A 23,940-nucleotide genomic window follows, 5' to 3' on the forward strand; every position below is an offset into this window, starting at 1 on the left:
CGTCAGCAGATGTAGCGGCTAAGCTTGTAATTAATTTGGCAGGAAGTCCGATTTGTTGGAATTTGCGATCATATTTATAAACATGATTCATAATCTTTTCATAATTTTCATCAGTTATCTTTTCATAAACGTAATTTTGTAAATCAGCAACTCTTAACGGGTCAACCTGACAAAATACTAAAGTATCCCTGAAAACATAATATTTAAGAATGATTTCACCAAATGATTTAGGATAATCATCAAACGCCTGAAATGCTAACAAATCATTTACCGGAATAATCATATCAAAAGTGATATCAACTTCTTCATTTGCGTTCTTGAAAACTTCTGAAGGGTCAATATATTTACCACATACTGAGTTATCATATTTTTGAACATTATTATATAACGAATGAACAAACTTTTTAACTTTCCTTTCTGATTTTGGTTTATATGTTGCAAATGCGAAAGATTCACGGGCGCAATCCATCTGAAGATAACCGGCATCACCTCTTTCGGTTTCTACTTCTAATTGTTTAAAGCTTTGATTTGATGATTTGTAACCAACGAATAAACGCATGCATTTAAAAGCGGCATCGCATGTGAAAGCTTTATTTGAAACTAGAGTTACTTTAACTTTGCGTTTAATATATGTGTCACCTAATTGGTTCACATCATGAGCCGGATTTGTAATTCTTAAATGAGTTTGTTTATCATCAAAATATGGAGCATCAGAGTCATAGCATGAACTTTCAAGTTCTCTATAATATCTTCTACCGTCATTCTTTGTGAATATTTCATTTATCTTTTCAAATGAATGAAACACATTTCCATTAATCGGTTTAGTGTTTGGCACCAAATAGTTAGTCGTCATTTATTAATAAATAAAAAATCAAAATTAAAAGATGAAAATGAATTTTTAATTTTAATGAAATAATCAACTATGGCTGCAGGTATATTTAAGAAACTGTGGGATAAAGTAAAAAGAGGAGCGCATAAAGTTTGGGAAACAATGAAGAAGGGAGCAAATTGGATATTTAAGAATAAAGAAGCAATTAGTGACGTTGCTGAATCAATAACACCAAAAGCTGCCCCAATAAGAGAAGTATTAAATAAAGGAGAAAAAGTTTATCAAAGACTACAACCGATACTAAGATAAAAATAATTTTAAAATAATTTATTTTTCCACTATCTACCCCCTATTTTATTAAGTATTCCTTCAGCTATTCCACCAATTGCGTTACCTGCTTGTGCTCCCATCGCTGGATTACCTGCTTTAGTACCTAATACTCCACCTATGATAGTTCCTGCCGTTTTCGCTACTGGTGCCAAAAAGTTTGCAACGGGTTTAATAATCTTTTTATAAACCCAACCTGCAGCTTTCTTAATTCCATCCCATAATTTTTTAAAGAATCCTGCCGCCATTTCTGATTTAATATTAATTAAAAAATATATTTCATCACTTATATTCTAATTTTTATTTAATGATAAATGAAACCGATTTTAAAAATAAATGAAACAGAGGAGGAGGAAATTAATGAAAGTGAAGATGTTCAACAAAAAATAAACGTTGTTAAACCAATTACTGAAATAAAAATTTTTTCATCTGTTGAAGAATTTAATGACTATTATGCTAATAATAAAAAATTATTTGAAGAATTGACAACGTGTAAATTGAATAAAATGTTTAAAGTTGATGGATTCAAAATTTCAAAAATAAAAGGAGTGGTTAGTTTGAAATCTATTCCTCAATCAAGAATCACCTCATTAATGAAAATAGATGATTTAACAAAAAGAATAGAAGAGATTGAAGAAAGAATAAATCAGATAATTGATATCATAAATTCAAATAATCATTAGTTTCTTAAAGTTCTATGTTGATTCTGAGACATGAATTTTTAAAGTTTATTTTTTAAAAAAAATTTATTTTTTATTTCATTATGTATGGGCTGAGTGTAAATGTCTTACAATTTTGAAAATTTTTTAAATCTTGATTTATTCAAAAACGTAAGAATAAAAACCGTAAGAATCATACATTTTTTACTTCATATGTTAAAAAAAATGATACAAAATCGCTCGATATTGCATGAATTCTTACGTTTACAAAAAAAGTCACAAAACCCTTCAACATATACTATTTAGATATTTTAGAGTATTTACAAAATAAATATGATATAAATGTATCGTACATTGGGTTTCCATGACAAAATTAATTAAGTCGAAGGCCAAATTTAACATTATTATTATTTCCTAAGAATTTTATAAAAAATAAGGCAAAGGAGTATCAGTTAATAGTTTCTACGTTATTATGGAGATGCTGATGCATCCTGTACAACAACCAACAAATAATCGTTATCAGGAGTAATTATAATTTCATTTTTATGTGATCTTATGCGAATCACATTCAAAGGGCTTGATACAAGCGTATTTTCGAGCGAAGATTTTGCTTTTCTGACAAATTCTGTAATTAATCCAGCGTATTTTAATGTTTCTTGATCTGAAAATGTGCTTTTAACAGTTTGACCATTAAGCTTTAGAACCATTGATCCTATAACGCCTGGCTGTGCTCCAAAATTCTTTAACACTGCATCAATATCAGACATTGATAAAAAATAATCGTTATATTTTATAAATTTTTGCCATATATGTTTGTTGCGTGGCAGAATGGACACTAAAGATTGACAGAAAAAGCAATTCTTCCTCTGAATGCGGGAAACTCTGAATAAATTAACATTTGGACAAAGTTTCCAGCAATCAGAGGAAGAATTGCTGGCATTGGTGTACTGATTTATAACCAGTACATCATGGTCTACAATTCTTCACACAAAGTTCAAAAACTTGGGTACAATTACATCTGATTTGACTCAAGTTTGTTATTGGGTGAGATATATATATATTATAGTCAAATTCTATTTCTGAGAGCAGTGTTAAATTATGTTTTTGTGCTGAAATTAATACAAATATAGAAAATAATATTTACAGTAACAAAGAAAAACACTTATGAGCGTTGTTCCATAATAGGTAAATCATCAAGATTAACTGAATTAAGATTATCAAGTTCTACGTAAAGAGGACGAGTAAATCTCCAATATGCTAACGCAATTGTTGCAGCAACGTAAAGAGCAAATAAAACTACAAGGAAGTAAACAAATCTCTGGAAATATATTACTTTGCGACCTAATTTGGCTTCTTCTTCTGTATCTACATCCATTGAAACGTTTCTGGGCATGTAACACTGCTGGCGAAATGAATTCCATCTGCATGGACTTCTACAATGATCGATGTCTTTAGCAGAAGCGCAGATAGAGCGACTGCAAGTCCATTTATTAAATTTCCAATCTTCTTGTTTACAATTTGCATAAAATGCATGTGTGTCTGTACCTTCCAAGCAAACACCAAGAGATTCACACCAGCCGCAGTTGCCAAATACTGATGTAGAAACGCATTTTGAGCATGCATCATCTGAAAATGTGTTAAAACAGCGTCCAAGTTCTTTTGTTGCTGTATAAATCATTTGCCCATGGTCTTTGCACGCTTGGATTTCTGTTTCTGTTGATTCGATCGGATAACATTTTGATTGTTCAAGGCAATAGCCACATCCGTAGATTGAAAGACAAGCATCAGCGTCAAATGAAAATATTGGACAAATGGAGGATGAACTGACGCATGTAATATAAAAGAAAGTAAAAATCATTTGATTTATGAAATTTGACAGTTTACATTTGGCAAATTTGACAAAGTGAAGGTTTTAATAAACTTGTCAGTTTTATTATATGACCAAATACGCACTATCGTCGTCTAAAATTTTTGAAATTAAAAACGTTCATCAAATGTTTTCAAAAGCAGAAATAGAGAATATTGTCGAGCATTTGAAGCCATTCCCAATTGAACAGTGGGGCAGTCATGAGTGGCTCAAGCAAATGATAGGAATTGAAAAAATTAACGTTCAGGCACATGTTGAAGCATCATCTAATAAGTTCGAGTCAGTTGTCGACTGTATCAAGACACATGACAAGTTCGAAGTCCTTGTGCATGAACTTATTGCAACAGATATGTGTCTTAATAACATGTTTTCCAAATTTAAATCCAAATTACCACAACAAGCCTTTGCAAGAGTATTTGTTGTTGAAAGATCACTCAGTACACTTTTAACACTTCTTGGTTTTGTTGTTTTCAAACCAGAAAGTCTCTCATCTGAGGGTTTACTTCCATTAATCGATTTCTGTGCAGCAAAACTTGCGCAACTTACAAAAATGGATGTTGGTGATATCGATCCTACCAAGGAACAAGATCCACTTCTTCCAAAATTCCAAATTTGTTTTGGAGCTCTTTCAATAATTTGGTGTATTGCCTGTGCAACACCAGATCCAGGTTTTCCGATCTCTGTTACAAAACGCCTTGTCAATGAAGACGATTTAATACCAACCCTTTGCGAGCTTGTCATCAAACAACCATGGAGAACAATTCGCAAAGGAAAAGTTCTCAAATGGGGAGACAATGCACTTATGGAACTCGAAAAGAAGGATGCCCTTAGAGTATGCAAATCAGAAGCTCACGCATGGACAGCAATTCAGCAGCTTCTTGAGCCAAGATGCCTAGAATTGACAAATTGGAATGACTCAAGGAGAGAATCACTTCTACACGTTGAAGGAATGCTTTCTGAAGTGTTAATTGACCAGTTACCTCCATTGCAATCACTTAAGAGAGCTCTCCAGTACTTAAGAGTCAACATTCCTCCACCTCCAAAGTTCCAAGCTATTATTGAACAGATCCCTCCAATGAAGGAAGAGTTTGACAGAAATTGGGACTGGAATTCGCTTTCTGATAAATGTTTCAACAAATACTTCAAGACATCTCCACAACAGGCTCAGGCTGAGCTTCAGATGATATCGGAATATCTGTCAATCTTTGCTAATTTAGAAGGACAATAAAATTGTTATATAAAAATTTATTATATTGTGTTTTTACTATTTGGATATTATTATTTGCACAGGCAATATATCCAGTTATGACATGATTTATCGATGTCGGAATTTCAACACGAATTGCCAAACTTTGCAACCCTTGGATAATCAAAAATAAAATGAAGAAAAAGGAGAAAAAAAATAGGTCCTAAAACTAAATACTTCGGACCAATTGCCAAAATGACCCCAGGGTTGCCAAGTCTGCATCCTTGGATGCTTGCAATAAGAGAGTTTTATATAAATTTGTAAAAAATAGGGTATAATTAGTAGTATGATATGAAGGGTTGTGTGACTTTTTTTGTTACATCTATATATAGACGATACATTAAAATATTTATATACTAAACACATTAAAAAATTAACATTAATTTTAAAATAATTTATTTTTTTATCTTTTATAAAAGAAGCTATATATAGATGATGTCAGATATTCCGCGATTAATTAAACATTGTTTAAATCCTGAATGGGTTTAAATATCATCCATGTAAAATTTTAGAACTTGGTAACGAAAAACTTCAGAAAAAATTAAACGCAAGACTATCAAAAGATAAAGTTGAAATAAAAAATAAACTCGCTAAAGGTAATGGTAATGATGAAGATGAATTTGATGAGTTCAACATTGAACTTTAAGAAACTAATGATTATTTGAATTTATGAAATCAATTATTTGATTCATTCTTTCTTCAATCTCTTCTATTCTTTTTGTTAAATCATCTATTTTCATTAATGAGGTGATTCTTGATTGAGGAATAGATTTCAAACTAACCACTCCTTTTATTTTTGAAATTTTGAATCCATCAACTTTAAACATTTTATTCAATTTACACGTTGTCAATTCTTCAAATAATTTTTTATTATTAGCATAATAGTCATTAAATTCTTCAACAGATGAAAAATTTTTTATTTCAGTAATTGGTTTAACAACGTTTATTTTTTGTTGAACATTTTCACTTTCATTTATTTCTTCCTCCTCTGTTTCATTTATTTTTAAAATCGGTTTCATTTATCATTAAATAAAAATTAGAATATAAGTGATGAAATATATTTTTTTAATTAATATTAAATCAGAAATGGCGGCAGGATTCTTTAAAAAATTATGGGATGGAATTAAGAAAGCTGCAGGTTGGGTTTATAAAAAGATTATTAAACCCGTTGCAAACTTTTTGGCACCAGTAGCGAAAACGGCAGGAACTATCATAGGTGGAGTATTAGGTACTAAAGCAGGTAATCCAGCGATGGGAGCACAAGCAGGTAACGCAATTGGTGGAATAGCTGAAGGAATACTTAATAAAATAGGGGGTAGATAGTGGAAAAATAAATTATTTTAAAATTATTTTTATCTTAGTATCGGTTGTAGTCTTTGATAAACTTTTTCTCCTTTATTTAATACTTCTCTTATTGGGGCAGCTTTTGGTGTTATTGATTCAGCAACGTCACTAATTGCTTCTTTATTCTTAAATATCCAATTTGCTCCCTTCTTCATTGTTTCCCAAACTTTACTCGCTCCTCTTTTTACTTTATCCCACAGTTTCTTAAATATACCTGCCGCCATAGTTGATTATTTCATTAAAATTAAAAATTCATTTTCATCTTTTAATTTTGATTTTTTATTTATTAATAAATGACGACTAACTATTTGGTGCCAAACACTAAACCGATTAATGGAAATGTGTTTCATTCATTCGAAAAGATAAATGAAATATTCGCAAAGAATGACGGTAGAAGATATTATAGAGAACTTGAAAGTTCATGCTATGACTCTGCTGCTCCATATTTTGATGATAAACAAACTCATTTAAGAATTACAAACCCGGCTCATGATGTGAACCAATTAGGTGACACATATATTAAACGCAAAGTTAAAGCAACTCTAGTTTCAAATAAAGCTTTCACATGTGATGCCGCTTTTAAATGCATGCGTTTATTCGTTGGTTACAAATCATCAAATCAAAGCTTTAAACAATTAGAAGTAGAAACCGAAAGAGGTGATGCCGGTTATCTTCAGATGGATTGCGCCCGTGAATCTTTCGCATTTGCAACATATAAACCAAAATCAGAAAGGAAAGTTAAAAAGTTTGTTCATTCGTTATATAATAATGTTCAAAAATATGATAACTCAGTATGTGGTAAATATATTGACCCTTCAGAAGTTTTCAAGAACGCAAATGAAGAAGTTGATATCACTTTTGATATGATTATTCCGGTAAATGATTTGTTAGCATTTCAGGCGTTCGATGATTATCCTAAATCATTTGGTGAAATCATTCTTAAATATTATGTTTTCAGGGATACTTTAGTATTTTGTCAGGTTGACCCGTTAAGAGTTGCTGATTTACAAAATTATGTTTATGAAAAGATAACTGATGAAAATTATGAAAAGATTATGAATCATGTTTATAAATATGATCGCAAATTCCAACAAATCGGACTTCCCGCCAAATTAATTACAAGCTTAGCCGCTACATCTGCTGATGCAACAGTTGATGGTGTTATTATTTCATGCACAAAGATGGAAGTTTTAGAGGATAAATGCATTACACCAGGATACGGTTTAATTGAAGAATCAGTTAAAGCAATACCACGTTTATTCAGTAAGGAAGATCCATTCATGATTCCAGCTCAACATATTGACGTTCGTTCACTAAATGGAGGTTGCATCACTCCTGAAGGTATTAGCTCAGATTTCTCATACGCTCTTCATAATGTTACAGATGTTGTGTTAGCATTTCCGAAGAATGCAATGCAAAGAACAGTTTTAGAAAATCCAATGCTTCGAGGTCTTCAGGTCACTATAGATTCCAGAAACTTCCCCGATCAAGCGATGACCACAGTGGGTGACATATTCTTTACACGTATGCTTCAAGCTTCTGATTTAGATGGAGTGAATGAATGCACAGAAGAATACGAGGACTCATTAACTAGACCACTGAATGCAGATGATGGCACACCATTAGCTAGAACATGGAAAGACCAAACCTCATTCTTATGCACTATTCCAGTTCAACGTGATGGAGCGGGTATATTCTTTGATGGATTAGAAACTTTCAACTCACAAGTTACAGTACAAGTGAAAGCTTATCCAATCATTCAGGGTGAAAATGACACTTACTGTTCAAAGGTGACAAATCCTCCTCAGGTTTGGTTTACTAGGACTACGTATTGGACATGGACACCGGATGAAGGTTTGAAATATCATTCAACAGGTACACCACCACAGTATAGAAGTTCATATGATGAAATATTGATGAATAGAAATGTTTAAAATTATAAATTTATTTTTGATTAAATGGATTTAAATTCATCCACCCCTTATGAAGAATTAGCGGGAGTATATAATACATACGTAGATGATATGATTAATGAAGCATTGAGTGATAATAGAAATGCTCTATCTAAGGAAAAATTAATGAAAATTCCATATTCTGAATGTTATTTAAATTCAATCACTGCAGCAATTGGTAAACAAAATAAAGGTAAAACATTAACGATATTAAAACAAATTATCATTATTGCTAACACTTCACCCTATTCACATGTGTTAATTTATATCAACCGTTCAGGTTCACCTTCAGATGATACATTTGAATCTTTAAAGCATTTAATCAAAATTCCAATTATTTATTTATCTCAAGAAGAAGCAGAAGATTATTTAAAAAACTTTTTAATGTATAAAGAATTATATAATACAATCAAGAAGCAAGGATTAGAGGATAAAATTATTGATAAACAACGGGATGAATTATTTGAAACACTTTCTATTTCAAATTTTGATAGAGAATTTTTGCATTCACTCATTTTTCTAGATGATGCAGTGAAATCAAAACTAATAACAAATGAGAAATCATATTTTAATCAGTTATTAACTCAATGTCGACACATTCAGTGTTCATTCTTTATGGCTGTTCAATACTTCAAAGCATTAAGCACAAACATTAAATCAAATCTATCAACACTTTTCATTTTCAGTGGGTTTAGTCGTCAACAGTTGAACGTTATGCTTTATCAAGTGAATTTACCAATGAGCATTAATGAACTTTACACACAATATCAGCAATTAGGTGAACATGGAAAAATAATAGTTGATTTAAATAAAGGAAGTGTTAAATTTGATTAACTTTTTATAATTAATTTTTATTTTTTATTTATAATTAAACATGACAGAAATAGCAAATCTTCTACAGGTTCCATTAAAACAAGGAACAAACAAAAAGGGTGCATATAATAGAACTATGAAAGTTCCTGATGGAATGAAAGAATTAGTTCATATTGTTGCTGGTCTTCAAAAAGATGTTAAACAAATGAGAAACGTTTTAACATTACCAGAAGCTCAAGCATATGCCAAACGTCAAGGTCCAAATTGGGAAGCACACGAAGCAGACATTACGGGTCCAAATGGAAAACCTGATGGTATAAATGAAGTTTTCGTTACTGATGGTCAAGGTAATATTAAAGTCATAAATGGTTACAAATTAACTATAACTGATTATCCTAAACGTAAAGCATATAAGGAACGTTATCCTATGCAATTTGATGAAAATGGAAAAGCTGTTAAACAATACATTGGAGAAGGTGAAAATGGTCCAATTAATTCATACCGTTATAATCCATATTCTTATTTCAATGAAGAATTAAATGCTATTGAAGAGGGACCGGATGGATTACCACGATATTCTAACCAGTTTGATGGTCAATATGCAAATATTAGACTTGAAATTTCAGCTAAGAAATTCTTTAAAGTTGCTTTATTCGATCCAGTTTTCGCAAATGTTAAAGATGAACTTAAACATCAATTCCAACCAATTATAGTAGCAAGAATTGCATCAGGTGCTTTATCTCAAGCATTCAAAGATTTAATTAAGAAACCATTATATCAGCAACGAGGTTTAACTTATGATTTAGTTAAGGAATCAGATAAAAGAAAATTTGAGAAATCAGATGATTATAAGAATGCAATTAATGAATATATTAGGTCTATTAATTACAATGAAACAGCTAAAAATCAACTTCAAGAACAAATACAGGGAATAATAGATTCAAAACTTCCAGCAAAATAAAAGTTTAAATATATTTTTTTATTCGATTATAAATGAGAAGACGTTTCACTAGTCAAAAGAACACTAACGCAAAAGCAGAGATTACGGTTGGTTATAACGTAAATGATGATAAATCACGAATTATTCAAAATGTTAAAGTTAATGTTAGCCCTGAACTAACAAGGTCAGCAACTCAACCAAATTTATTAACTCGTGACTTACCGAAACAGGAGAATGAAGAAAACCATGAGAATGGAGACCCAATCATTTTATCTGAACCCGGTAAAGAACCTGTTGAAATTCCCACTTATTCAACATACCCCCCGCCTCTTTCATCAAACATCGAGAACCCATATAAAATAGACATTAATTCTGAATTAATGAAAATTTACCGTGATATAATAATTAATAATTATGATTCAATAATAAATTTAATTGATCAATCCGGTTTAATTATTTTACCTTATGAATCATTAATTCACATTATCGCCATTCTTTGTGATGTTCAAGATTCAGACGTTAAGATTCAATTTTTCATAGATGATGAGGTTTCATGCTGCGGAACAGTTGCAAAAATAAATCCTATAAAGGATATTAGCACAATTAAGATATCAAAGAACGGAACAACAACTGAACTTCATTTAACATATAATGATATTTATAATAAAATAGTTGATGAATATAAAATATCACTTGAAAAATTCTTTGTTAAGGGTATTTAATATTCAAGCATTAACATTATCGAATAATAATCCTTTGAATCATAATCAATAATAATTGACCTTTCACCAGTTTCTATTGTTTGTTTTATTTCTTTTTGTTCCCCACTATCCGGATCGGTCATTGTAATTGTTTTTGTTATAGTATCAGCTTTATCTTTAACTTCAATCTTTTTTCCATCGGGATATTTAAACCAAAATTCCAAAAATTCGATATTGTCAATCTGTTCATATTTTAATCTATCAATTACATTTTTAATACCATCTGAAAATCTTATGAAATGGTCATTATATGGGTTTGATTGAACTAAATTTGAATGAAGTGAAATATAACCTGTTGATGAATATGACACTGACTCATATTTTCTGAAAACACTAAAATTTATAACATGAATGAATTTCTTATTCGTTGAATTTATGAATTCTTGAGGTATTCTTATTCTAGTTTTATTTATCACTGGAAAATAACGCTTTACCATATTTTTAATCGTAATAAAAATGTCAATTATCAATATTATTTCGAATAATAGCTGTGAATGTTGAATCAAATATTAAAGCCTGATTACACAAAAATTGAGATGTTTATGAATTTCATTAAAGAAGCCATTTGTGATAATAACGATGAAGTGTATAAATACCTTCTCGGCTGGATTGCATCAATGATTCAACATCCTGGAATCAAGAATGAAACAGCAATTATTTTGAAAGGACTTCAGGGAACAGGTAAAAACAGATTTACAGATATTATTTCTGAACTTCTCGCCGGTTATTCATGTAAAAACATTACTGAAATAAGTGAGCTAACAGGTAATTTCAATTCAGTAGTTGAGAATAAAATGTTTCTTGTACTTAATGAACTCAAGAATGTAGGTGAAGACAGACTCGCAAACTTCAACGCTTTGAAATCAATTATTACGGATAATGAGATTAGAATTAATGAAAAGAATCAACCCAGAAGAACTGCTCAGAATGTTGCCAATTTCATTTTTGTAACTAATAACGTCTACCCTGTCAAAATTGAAGTTGGAGACAGAAGATACGTAGTTTTAAGAGTTAATGGTAAATTCAAGGGTCAATTTGATTACTTCAAGAATTTGATGAATTCATGCACAAAGGAATTTTATGATAATTTACTGACGTATTTTATGCAATATGACCTTTCATCATTTAATGTACGAATCATACCGATGACTGAAGCCAAACAAGATTTAATAGAATTATCAACAAATCCTTTAGATGAATGGATAAATACACATTATGATGAATTGTGTGCAGGTATGACGTGTAAAAATGCTCTATTCTGCAAACCATCAGACATGAAAGACAAGAATTTCCAAATGAGCATTAAGGATAAATGTGATAGGAAACAGAGAAGAATAGATGGTAAACAAACATGGTGTTATGTTTTGAAAGAAGAAATGAAAGGATTATATAAACAGGTTGAACCAAACGATAATGAGGATTCATTTACTGACGATGAAATACCTGTAAATGAAGCTTTATAAAGTATGGTTGGAATTTATTTTTGCATTAATCCTGCTGTAATGTCAAAATGTCATGTTGTCAGTAATTTTAAGAGAAGTTAATTAACCTGGTGACACATGGTGACGTGGTGACACTTTCAGTTCTTCAAAAATAATTCATAAATGCCTTCCTCCTTTCGTACCTGTTGTCAAAATGTCATGTTGTCAGTAATTTTAAGAGAAGTTAATTAACCTGGTGACACATGGTGACGTGGTGACACTTTCAGTTCTTCAAAAATAATTAATTATTGAATAACCCGAAACCATTAACGATAAAATAACTGATAACAAAATTTTATTTTTATATAAATGGATACCCCACAAGCTCAAAATTTACCACGAATCATAACAAGGGAGGAAATGATAAAAATTATGCAAGAACGAATTAAAAACAACAAACCACGAAAACCGAGAAGATGCGGTTATGCAGTAATGATGGAAAGAAGAACCCAGAAGGGTTCGGCGTCTCGAAGAGACGTTGTCGAAGAGGAATAAAAATTAAATTTGGATAGAGTTTAAAAATTCATCTTTATTAAATTCATCTCTTCCAATCAATTTATTTATTCTATTAAATTCTTTTATTTTTGCTTCACTCAGTTTAAGGATTGAACGGTAAGTTTCTAATTTTTCGATTATTTCTTTCCTCTCTTTATCGTTTTCAATTACTTTAGTTTTATGGGCATCAGCCCCACCGCATTGCAGCTTCTTTTTGTAATAGCATATTTTTGATTTAATTCTGTTTAGTTTCTTTTTATATTCATCGTCTGGACTCTGACTCTTAATTGAATCAGGACTCTTGGCTGCTTTGTTGTCACTCATTTCTTACGAAATAAAAAAATTAAATATTATTTAAATATAATGGAGTAATAAAATAAATCGGAATTTCTATTAATTTATTGTCAACTTCAACTAATGCATTGCCGTTAATATATCTAACAAATTCAGCTATTGTGTCAAATCTTCGTCTTCTTTTTGTCATTGATTTATCAGTTTTTCCATAATCGAGATGAATCAAAACTTTATCCCCTTGTTTAAAATTCATGAGCCCCGAATTAATTTGTTCACGTTTAACATCATTCAACCTTTCCATTTGCTTTCTAATATATTCCCATTCTTTTGAAATATCATTTTTCATTTCCACCGGTTTCATGTTTATAGTTCTATGCCATGTATTATTGTAATAATATACTAACTGTTGTATGATGGGCTCATGATTTCCATCCCAGTATATCCGACCGTTAACCCCTAACGCATCTCTAAGAGTTCTCATTACCGCATCAACTATTTTATTATGAAACGTATATGGAGAGGATGAAAAGAAAAAATTAATTTGTGGGAAATAATGAGCCATAGCCGCCTGAAATCCTTTATCACCATCACCCCTGATATTATCTACTCTTTCATGATCTAGTAAGTATTGTATAGCTCTTCTTGTTTCCTGTTCTGTTTTCCCTTTCACTGGAATGCAATATAAATATCTAGTGTTAATGTTAATGGCAAATAAATAAGTAACGTTTCCTTTTGAATATTCTAAATGATCGATTTCGTATGAATATGGATATGGAGCAAATGAAGGGCGACTAAATTTTTCCTTTAACGGTTGAATTTTCGGGTCAATTGGTTTATTTAATATCTTGAAATCCTTTTTAAAATCTTTTTGCTTCTTTAATGTTTGAAATGGATATAATAAAGTGAATGATGAAGGATTAACTGAAGGAGGAGGCGGTACTGTCGTTGGAGGTTTTGGTGTTGCAAGTGGTTTAATTTTATCTGCTTTGATTTTGGATTTCATTCCCCCCTTCATTAATTCTGGATGTATTCTATTCATTTGTTTTAAATATGCTGTATATAAAGGTTTGATATACTTTCCCGCTTCGAGTTTATGTTGAAGGATGAATTCCAAAAGTTGATCTTCATTTAAAAGTCGGGCTGAATATGGTTTAACTAATGAATCATAAATTAAAGCTTGTGCTTCATTTATGGTCTGAGGGACCTGGGTGTTTTGCACCTTTGTTTTTTGCGGCTCATGATTATATAATTTATATAATTCATCAACATCTTCTTCTGTTAATACTTTATTTTTGAAATCTTTCAACTGTTTAAGTTGTGATTTAGTTTTTCCCTTTGTATATTCATTATTTTTAATTTTGTCTTTAATTTTAGAAATTATTTTATCATGATATTTCAAAATTTCATTTTTATAATACGGATAATAATAATCCATATCATCACCCGTTATATAGTTATCATGTTTTTGGAGATATGATTTTAATTCATAATAACTAGGAAAATTTTGATTAAGTACTAAATCATCAATTAAAATTTTTAAATCTGTGTTATCCATTTATATAAAAATAAAATAAATGTTTAAGGGTGCCCACCTCTTTGAATCATAGTATCAAAACCATTATTTACGGTTCCTTTTGTCTCTTCTGTGGCATTTTATTAAAAATAAAATTTTAAATTGTATTAAATAAATGGCATACAACATCCATTTTCACAACATACAGCCTTAGTGTGTGCTCCTGTTAATGCAGTCTTACCAATTGTTAAGCGAGTCATTGACCCATTTTTAAGTTGTAAATTAATATTCTGACCATCAAATATCACTTTATCATTTATTATATTCAAATAATTTTTAGGTGTTAATTGTTTATTTTGTCGTAAACCAACACCTTTCATTTTTTGTGCAATCTTTTTAAAATCACTTCCATCAATTGAACCGTTGAATGAAGTATAACATTTAGGACATAACACCACCATGTTATCACCTTGTTTCTCAATTGCTAAACCCAATAATTTTTTCTCATGTGCTTTTTCTTCAGCTTTATTCTTTAATTTAGGTTTAAATTTCTCATCAAAACAGAAGAAATCAAAAGGTGCGAATTTGAAAATGTTTTTATCATAAAATTGTTTATCGGTAACAATTGCTTGAAATGCTTGAGTGTTAGGAAGATTTGGGTCGCCAGCGATTGCCCAATAAGATGAATCAGTATCACCTTCAATGAAATGAAAACGATTAACATTCATGCATTTATACATAAAATCATAAATGAAAACTAAATACCAGTATTTTGCGTTATCTAAAGTAAAAAATGCCTCTTGTAAACATGTATCACATCTATAAAATCTATCTTTAAGCATCACTTGATATGTATCTTCACCTATTTCTCTTATGTTTTTAAACTTATTTGACATACATGCAACGCGTGCCTTCTGTGCATTCATTATTTTAGTCTTTGCGTAATTTTGTGTATTCATTGCATCGTAACCATATGATCCATTAAGTGAAATCTTGCAAAATAAACTTTTTCTTTTATTTCCTTCTAATTCAGCCTTTTGTCTTTCGTTCATAAATTTGTTCGCAAATTCATTAAAACAAGTGTTTTTAGTAAATGTTAAAATTGATTGAATGTCATCAATGATAAAATGAAATCTGTCTATTAGATACCAAAGATAATAAGAAGAAAATGGTTGATATTGATTGTATGTTGATGCTAACTGAGTTAATTTCCCCTGTTTCTGGTCAACCGGTAGATTGTTTGATTTCATGTAATTATACATAAAACTGCCAATTGTTTTTTCATCTGTGATAATATCTAAGTTTCTTATTATCGGTAAAAAGTTTATGTAATCATTAATGTATTTTTCATCAATGTGACCCTTTACTTCAGCCACGAATAAAGTATTTTTCTTCTTAATTATTCCCAGTGCTTTTGCTTTCTTTGTTGCTGTATCACAAATGATAACACCATTCAATCTTCCCGGCATATACATTTTATGGTCAGTATATTGAATGAAATCATGAGGATTAGATGAAAATGATGAAGGATATAATGAATTAAAATCAACACCAACGAAATGAGTCATGATGTTGGAAGTGTCCTCATTTGATACAGTTTTAGTTTCTGGACTATATGAAAGTTTATTAATGTGCGTGATTCCTTTAAGATTTACTCTATGTTGAACATTTGATAAACCACCAGTAATTCCATTACGGAGAATGTGATAAGCTTCAACTGAATCTAAAGTCATTGGTAAATTATTTTTTAATGCATAATTTCTTAAATTGATTCTTAAACGTTGAACATCTTCATCTTTATTTGATTTTACGACATTGCAATAACAACACATTAACCAACAATTTTCTTTGGTATGTGGTTTTTCATTATCGATGCTATCCAATGTTGGTTTATTTGCATATGTAAACGCTTTACCACACATTTTGCATTTAGATGAAAGGATTAAATCGTGATAGTATTGAAAATCATCCATTGAAACATTATTTTTAGTATCTCTTTCTGCTTTTTCATCTTGTTTCTTATATGATTCAATTTTATATTTCCAATACTTTTTCGTTAATTCAAAACTTGATTCTATCTCCTCCTCAGGATATTTTTCATTAGGATTAAAGTCTTTATATGCTAAAGCGTAACGAATCATTGAAGCATTCGATGATAAAGAAAGATTATGAAGCGTGTCAATTTTATAAACAAATGTTTCTTCAATAATTTTATCAATTGGGTCAATCATAATTTCAACATCTTTATTACAATAATGAATAAAATATTCTAATCTATTCTTAAAGTTTTTAGCATCATTGAGATATATTTGATAATCACTATCTGATATAGTTTCTTGAGTTAATGCTGAATAAAATGAATCTTGAGTGAATGGTTCCACTTTATATAATTCTTCTTCGTAATTTTCCCACGTGATGAATTGATAAGGGAAAAAGGATTTAACACGTGATTTATTGTTTCCGAAATCTTGAGTGAATTGGTCTAATGTCCCACCCGCTATATAATTTCTGATGTCAATAAATCTCAATTCATATGGAACGTTTGTTTTCTTTACAATGATTTGCTTAAATTGTGAAGATGAACCCAGCATTGATTTTATTTTCCATTTTGCAGTGTTTAAATCACGAAGAATTAAATTTAAATCAAACTTTCCCGAATTAAAACCTATGATATTCACTTTATTGAATTCCTCATCTAGAAGTTCTTTAAATGCTTCCTTCTGTTTTTCATTTAATGTATGGGACAAAGTCCCCGCCGTTTGCGGCTTCATTAATTCTTCATATTGTTCAATATTTGATTCAACAACTAATGAACATGTTGAAAATAAAAACTCAATCCAATCAGAAATAAAAGAATCACTCGAAGTTAAGCAAAAATTCCTCGTATATATTTTATCATTTAATTTAACCGTTGATGATACCATGAATGGTTTTAAGTAAGCGTTCAAAGTTGCACACTCAGAAAGTTGTAATTCTTCTTTAGTCTCTAATGTTTCAAAGTCAAAAGTAATATAATATCTTGTCGGTTTATAATATTTCTGCAAATTGTGAGCTAATAACCACTGATATATCTTCTGTTTCGTAATATGTGGTGCATATGGTTGCTGGGTCTTTTGCAATTGAACGTCTTGAATTAATCTTCCATTATTTTCTTTACATTTCTCACAATGCTTTAAAAATCTTCTTTGGTTTTTCCTTTCTGGATCATCACGGATAGAATAAACTTCTTCTTTACAATATGGACAAACTTTATAGCCGGTGAGTGCTTCAACGTCTGTTATTCTGTCAGCGTGAAGTTTTCCACATGGACTCTGTGTTAATAAAATATTTACTGTTTCAAATTCTGGATCTATCATTATTGATTCCACTAATGGAAAGTCTACCTTATTTATGTCCACGTCTTCTGGTTGAGGATCACAATAATAGAAATCAATATTAACATTTAACATTCTCGCTAATCTCTCACTTTCTGATGAAATGTCAAACCCTTCATATGCATCTATTGCTTCATTTAAATAGCTTCTACGAGTTTTAGGATTAACACCATCAGGAATGTTATAGAAGCGTTTAAATAACCTTCTACCTTCTGCTCTAATTTGATTATCATTCATTTTAGCTGTTCCGTTTTTGTTCATTTTATGTAAGAATAAAAAATTACAAAAATAAATAAAAATAAAGTTTATTTTTTAAAGCCCATAAAATGAATTAAGAACACATAAATTTTTATCATCTGCGACGTGACGAATACATTTTAATTTACTCAAGAATGCGTACCCTGATACATTAAATCTAATTCCTGTCTTATTTAATTTCACAACTTTGAAAAGGAATGTATGAATAGCTATAAAATGATGAGAAGATGTTTTATGGGTTGCTTCCATTTTTTCTGAAATAAATGAATAAATATAATGTTTATAAGTTTTCATATCTTTTATGTTCTTAATAACGAATGGTATAGACCTTTCAACTTCGTCTTCCTTCGGTGCTGTTCTTTCATATGAAACATTATTGGTATCTTCAATAATGAAACCACAATCACACAAAATTTTATAGGTTCCAATGGTTTCTTTTGATATTTTATCTAATAAATCAAAAACTTTATCAACACCTGTGCATTTATTTAAATAATAATTTGTGTAAATATCATGATCTTCTTTCTTAATCGTATTAGTTGCATATGTCACGTTTTTAAGAGCTTTTTTGAATTTTTCGGAATCTAAAGGTGGTGAAAATAAGATACAGGGGTATTCTTCATTATCAATAAATTGTAACTTATGTTTACGAATAAATTTAGTACCTTCTTCTGAAAGTGTTTCGTCTATTTCACCATCTAATAAATTTTGTGTTGATTCTGAGACATAATTTTTATATCTTTCTTCATGAGATTTCTGAACTTCTGATTCTGAAGCTGGGATATTCATTAAACCCTCTACTTCATTTTCATTATATTTTTCAACTTCTCTTAATTCCTTAATTCTTTCATCTATTTCATCTCTTATTTTTTTCAGTCTTTCAATTTCATTGTATTCATCATCTTTAATCCGTTCTTCATAATATTCGGGGAAAACATCAGGTTCTTTAGGTTTTTCTTCTTCAGATGTGGGATATAAGAAATTTATAACATCATCTTTATTCATTTTTCCATCATAATCTAAATCATTTAATAACTCGGCAAATTTTTGACAATTTCTTAAATAATATTTATTAACTTCATAACCCACCTCCTCTAATATATCCTTTATTTCCTCGTTTGTGAATCCTAATTTTTTAACGTTGTTAGTTTTGACGCTCATTTCATACAAAATAAAAAAATAAAATAATAAACATAACTAAGTTTTAATTTTTCGTAAGACATGACTGAAATAAAAATTTTTTCATCTGTTGAAGAATTTAATGACTATTATGCTAATAATAAAAAATTATTTGAAGAATTGACAACATGTAAATTGAATAAAATGTTTAAAGTTGATGGATTCAAAATTTCAAAAATAAAAGGAGTGGTTAGTTTGAAATCTATTCCTCAATCAAGAATCACCTCATTAATGAAAATAGATGATTTAACAAAAAGAATAGAAGAGATTGAAGAAAGAATGAATCAAATAATTGATTTCATAAATTCAAATAATCATTAGTTTCTTAAAGTTCAATGTTGAACTCATCAAATTCATCTTCATCATTACCATTACCTTTAGCGAGTTTATTTTTTATTTCAACTTTATCTTTTGATAGTCTTGCGTTTAATTTTTTCTGAAGTTTTTCGTTACCAAGTTCTAAAATTTTACATGGATGATATTTAAACCCATTCAGGATTTAAACAATGTTTAATTAATCGCGGAATATCTGACATCATCTATATATAGCTTCTTTTATAAAAGATAAAAAAATAAATTATTTTAAAATTAATGTTAATTTTTTAATGTGTTTAGTATATAAATATTTTAATGTATCGTCTATATATAGATGTAACAAAAAAAGTCACACAACCCTTCATATCATACTACTATAATTTTACATTAAAATTTACAAAATTGGAGAAGCTTATATTTTGGAATTTGGAGATCCCAGCCGTTATTTCTCCAAACGAGATCCTTAGTCATTCAGCATCCATCATGCTAGGTGAGTATTGATTGAGTGAATTTTTGGTTTGGGACGATATGTAAATTTTGGTCCGCCCTTTGAAAAATGACTACACTTGATGTCGATATTCTTCATCCATCTGTTGAGCAGGAAGCTCACAAAAACAAGAAGATGACACTTGTTCCAAACCCACGTTCTGAGTTCCTCTCACTTCGCTGCCCATCATGCACAGGCCTCACAACTGCATTCTCCCACTCAAACGTCCCTGTTTTCTGCAAGAACTGCCAGACTCCACTTGCAACACCAACTGGTGGCCGCATTCTTCTTGCTGATCAAGTTGAAATTCGTCCAAGAGTTAATGCTTAAAGATTTTAGAAAAAAAAATATCGATTTATGGCTTTTACAAAAGCAATTTACTAGAAAAAGATGATGTAGAATGTACTTATTGTAAAAAAATCATTTCTACTAATTGCTTTTTTATTATTTTTATTTTTATTTTTATTTTTATTTTTATATTCTTATTTTATAAATATATTAATGAAAATCCTCTGAATTTATTGGATTTGATTCAACAACAGTTACTGCCGGTGATTTTGAATGGGTATTCGATAAGTGTTGCAATATTCAGGCTACTGTTACTAAAAAAGGTTGAATCATCGTATTGTGAAGTACTGGCTTAGAGTCAGTACCTCACAGGCTGATGTTCCTCTTATAAAGTTCAAAATTTTGAGTTAATCATTTGAAATTAACTCAAAGTTTTGGAAACTTATTGCGAGAATGAAATAGTAATAGGAAAATAGTTATAGTATGTATCCCTTAGCATTTCATTCTAAGTTGAAATATGATAAGTTATTCAGACAAAGTTTCTCACACTTCTATGGAGAATAGGAAGCCATGAGACACAATGTCGCTTCAAAAAAATTTATGTTATAAGTCCCATTCAAATCTCATTATCTAAACCCTTAAAAAAGCTTGTTTTGAGTGTGATAATGATTTCGAACTCAGCAAACCATTTGTGTATTTCTCATTATGTAAAGAAATACTCCTTATAAAATGATAGGAAAAAGGTGGAATTTTTATATAAAAGTGACAACTGTTCTCAATGAATGAATTATAAATTTAATGCAGAAAGTTCAAAAAATGGCATTCATGATAATAAAAAAATTGATAACCAAGAAAGCTCAAATGAAAAGGAACCTGTAGATAGTGAATTTCTTCAAAATTTGATTGAAAAAATTTCATCATGATTTAGATGAAGGAAATCCAGAAGAATCAATTCAAAATTTTGCAAATCTGATAGAGATAACTCATAATTTCCTTATCGAAAAAGATAAAAGAAATACAAATTTTATCGAAGATTTAATTGACTTTTAAATGATGTTTGATGACAACAGAGATATTGTAAATGATGTGTTAATACTAATTTAGAATCTTCTTACTCAAGATATTTTGATAATCGATAATTTTGTTAAAAATTCGGGATTAGAACCATTAATATGACGATAACATTGCATTGCAATGTTTGATTATTATTAAAATTGTATTGGTAAGCAAAAAAGCCCAAATTATTTTAGATACAACACAATTTCCAGATTTAATTGATAATTTACTCCAAAAATTCGATAGACATGAGATACTTATAGAGTCTGCATCGATTATAGACGTTTCTATTGCACATTTACAAAAAATGAAAATTTAATTTTTCATTTTAGGTCTGAAACAAAGGTAGGTCAACAAAAAATACGTTATTTCGCAAGGAAAAAAATTCTCATGAACAACTTCAAGCGGATTTTTCTCAGTAATAAAACTCCAAACTTCTCTTAATTGTGGAGAGAAATTGAAGTTTTCTTCATGCATAGTAATTTATTACTTTGTATTTACATTAATTTCAGAAACAGTGTTGACATATATGCAATTTAAAATCGATGTCATTTATACTTAGCAAGAATATATCCAATCGTTCTATTCTTTCAAAATATAAAGCTCTACAATGGAAATTGTATAGCTTAAAATTTAATAATCTGCCCCGATACTTTGAACGATGAAAATCGTAAGCCACTGCAATAAGATTAATCTTCAATTGTTGTATATATTAATATCTTACTCTCATAAAAATCTGCAAGACCGTTTTCGCGAAAAAGTCATTTTACATACATGCGTTACTTAGTTAGGCGATTGTTCTAACCTCAACCATAAAAATAATGCAAAATACTGAAAGTCTAGATATAATTAATAGACTCTAAATATTGCAGCTGCGCTTAAAACAAGAATTAACAAATTTGTCGATATTCACTCAACAAATTGAAATTTCATCAATAAAGCAAAAACAAAATGAGTTACAAACGGGGGCATGACGAATTTATCTACTAAAAATAAATTTATAACTAATATACAGCAAAAATTCTCGATTAATCCCCGAATTGCAACAAATAACTTGAAGATGTTGTTTTACGTTGCTTACAAAAGCAAACTACATAAAGTTTTTGAAATAGAACCTTTTAAATACGCTCAAATAAAAATATATACTAATACCTTTTCTCTTTTTTTAAATAAATATATTCTCATTCATTCCCTAAAACAAACCATTATATGAATATCATGAAATATGTCATTAAAAATAAATTATAATAATAATCCAAAATATTCATATCAGATATGAGAAAAAAAGACATATTTTAGAACAAGCATCAAAAATAAATAATGTTTGTAATTCCAAAATTTTTTCATTTTGCAAATTTTCATGGAAAATTCGTATTTCTTTTCTCCATTTTCAAATTTTTGAATTTTTTTTGGAATTTTAAATGAAGAATTGAGAAACCTAATATAGATGGTTGTTATCTCATATGTGAATATGTTCGTTTTATTTCACAGTTTGGAATTTTCTCATATTTTATGGTGAAATTGAGTTTCTATCACAAGTTTAGATAGCATATTTAAGGACATATTACATGAATTTATATTTTCATCAATATGGTATATTGAAATAGGAGACGCTCAATATTACAATGTCTTTCTTAGAATTCCAAATGTATTCAAATTTCCTGAAACTACAATTTCTGTAGTTACTAGCCACATATAGGATGCAATACTCAAATGTCTAGTAGAGAGTATATCATTTTATCTCGCAAAATGAGTATCTTAGGAAAAATTCTAGATACTTTTTCAAAACATACAACAATGCAAGATCTATTCTGTAAAACCGATCAACAGTACAAATATGCTTATTTGCAGGTCAAAGAATCGAATGTTAATTTTAATAATATTTCCTCGAAATCGCTCTTGCAGTTTTCTTCCATTCTTCGTCTATTAGTTACCGAGTACCTACATAGTCTAAATACATTACCAAAATCAAGAAAGCATCGTTACGATTTTGTTGACCTACCTTTTCTGAAACTATTTGATTTCATAAAGTTCTCTTTCAAATATTCTTTTCGATAAAATTTTTGGTTCTCTTGAAAATTTTTCATTTTCTAGCTGTAAGAACGTTATTTGGCTTCTTGAAAACAATATCATTGGATTCTGTTTCTTGGAGTTACCAAATATACCTCCAATTTTCATTGGAAGAATTTTATTAATTTTGGTCGGAATATTTAATTCATTTCCTCAGTTTATTACTGACGAGGAAAACGAAAGCAGTCTGAATATAAGAGAGAGCATGCGACAAGTAGCAAATCAGCTTCCAATCGATGAAATTATTAAATTATTTGATTTATTTATTTCAGAAGCTGACGTTAAATCGGTTGGAATAGCTTTAACACTACTGGAACTTGCTGTGCAATACGATGAATCCATTTTTCTTCAACTTTTGGAAAAAGATTTTTCAGAAAAATTTCAAGATTTGA

At 29.7% G+C, this 23,940-nt stretch overlaps 13 protein-coding genes across 13 annotated transcripts, besides 3 other annotated features; 6 read left to right on the forward strand and 7 right to left on the reverse strand.

Moving 5' to 3' along the window:
- Positions 1–2,285: 2,285 nt before the first annotated feature.
- TVAGG3_0152270 (dynein intermediate chain binding) lies at positions 2,286–2,582 on the reverse strand (the record flags this gene model as incomplete). Its single annotated transcript, XM_001291898.1, has 1 exon — positions 2,286–2,582. One exon carries the CDS (start codon positions 2,580–2,582, stop codon positions 2,286–2,288), a length of 297 nt encoding a protein of 98 aa, XP_001291899.1.
- An 88-nt stretch (positions 2,583–2,670) lies between these two features.
- Positions 2,671–2,851: a mobile genetic element.
- A 109-nt stretch (positions 2,852–2,960) lies between these two features.
- Positions 2,961–3,683, reverse strand: TVAGG3_0152290 (uncharacterized protein; the record flags this gene model as incomplete). Its single annotated transcript, XM_051224708.1, has 1 exon — positions 2,978–3,673. The coding sequence occupies one exon, from the start codon at positions 3,671–3,673 to the stop codon at positions 2,978–2,980; it is 696 nt and encodes a 231-aa protein (XP_051109694.1).
- A 74-nt stretch (positions 3,684–3,757) lies between these two features.
- On the forward strand, positions 3,758–5,243 carry TVAGG3_0152300 (zinc finger MYND domain containing protein 10 family; the record flags this gene model as incomplete). The annotated part of the gene is made up of 1 exon (XM_001286371.2): positions 3,810–4,910. The coding sequence occupies one exon, from the start codon at positions 3,810–3,812 to the stop codon at positions 4,908–4,910; it is 1,101 nt and encodes a 366-aa protein (XP_001286372.2).
- Positions 5,244–7,453: 2,210 nt separating this feature from the next.
- On the forward strand, positions 7,454–7,703 carry TVAGG3_0152310 (uncharacterized protein; the record flags this gene model as incomplete). The annotated part of the gene is made up of 1 exon (XM_051224709.1): positions 7,454–7,703. A coding segment is annotated over one exon (250 nt), but the record flags the coding sequence as incomplete, so codon positions are not given.
- Positions 7,704–8,356: 653 nt separating this feature from the next.
- Positions 8,357–19,373: a mobile genetic element.
- TVAGG3_0152330 (uncharacterized protein) lies at positions 9,099–9,630 on the forward strand (the record flags this gene model as incomplete). The annotated part of the gene is made up of 1 exon (XM_051224710.1): positions 9,099–9,630. A coding segment is annotated over one exon (532 nt), but the record flags the coding sequence as incomplete, so codon positions are not given.
- On the forward strand, positions 10,031–10,699 carry TVAGG3_0152340 (uncharacterized protein; the record flags this gene model as incomplete). Its single annotated transcript, XM_051224711.1, has 1 exon — positions 10,031–10,699. The coding sequence occupies one exon, from the start codon at positions 10,031–10,033 to the stop codon at positions 10,697–10,699; it is 669 nt and encodes a 222-aa protein (XP_051109697.1).
- TVAGG3_0152350 (uncharacterized protein) lies at positions 11,533–12,201 on the forward strand (the record flags this gene model as incomplete). Its single annotated transcript, XM_051224712.1, has 1 exon — positions 11,533–12,201. The coding sequence occupies one exon, from the start codon at positions 11,533–11,535 to the stop codon at positions 12,199–12,201; it is 669 nt and encodes a 222-aa protein (XP_051109698.1).
- On the reverse strand, positions 12,718–13,038 carry TVAGG3_0152360 (uncharacterized protein; the record flags this gene model as incomplete). The annotated part of the gene is made up of 1 exon (XM_001306937.2): positions 12,718–13,038. One exon carries the CDS (start codon positions 13,036–13,038, stop codon positions 12,718–12,720), a length of 321 nt encoding a protein of 106 aa, XP_001306938.2.
- Positions 13,058–14,563, reverse strand: TVAGG3_0152370 (integrase core domain containing protein family; the record flags this gene model as incomplete). Its single annotated transcript, XM_051224713.1, has 1 exon — positions 13,058–14,563. One exon carries the CDS (start codon positions 14,561–14,563, stop codon positions 13,058–13,060), a length of 1,506 nt encoding a protein of 501 aa, XP_051109699.1.
- On the reverse strand, positions 14,689–15,447 carry TVAGG3_0152380 (uncharacterized protein; the record flags this gene model as incomplete). Its single annotated transcript, XM_051224714.1, has 1 exon — positions 14,689–15,447. One exon carries the CDS (start codon positions 15,445–15,447, stop codon positions 14,689–14,691), a length of 759 nt encoding a protein of 252 aa, XP_051109700.1.
- TVAGG3_0152390 (uncharacterized protein) lies at positions 17,877–18,156 on the reverse strand (the record flags this gene model as incomplete). The annotated part of the gene is made up of 1 exon (XM_051224715.1): positions 17,877–18,156. A coding segment is annotated over one exon (280 nt), but the record flags the coding sequence as incomplete, so codon positions are not given.
- TVAGG3_0152400 (uncharacterized protein) lies at positions 18,563–19,158 on the reverse strand (the record flags this gene model as incomplete). Its single annotated transcript, XM_051224716.1, has 1 exon — positions 18,563–19,158. A coding segment is annotated over one exon (596 nt), but the record flags the coding sequence as incomplete, so codon positions are not given.
- Positions 19,374–20,189: 816 nt separating the features above from the next.
- On the forward strand, positions 20,190–20,648 carry TVAGG3_0152420 (Chain b 40s Ribosomal Protein S27; the record flags this gene model as incomplete). The annotated part of the gene is made up of 1 exon (XM_001306936.1): positions 20,204–20,464. The coding sequence occupies one exon, from the start codon at positions 20,204–20,206 to the stop codon at positions 20,462–20,464; it is 261 nt and encodes an 86-aa protein (XP_001306937.1).
- A 114-nt stretch (positions 20,649–20,762) lies between these two features.
- Positions 20,763–20,928: a mobile genetic element.
- Positions 20,929–23,940: the final 3,012 nt, after the last annotated feature.

The sequence above is a fragment of the Trichomonas vaginalis genome, chromosome IV (genome assembly GCF_026262505.1).
Source record: "Trichomonas vaginalis G3 chromosome IV, whole genome shotgun sequence".
NCBI lineage: Eukaryota > Parabasalia > Trichomonadida > Trichomonadidae > Trichomonas > Trichomonas vaginalis.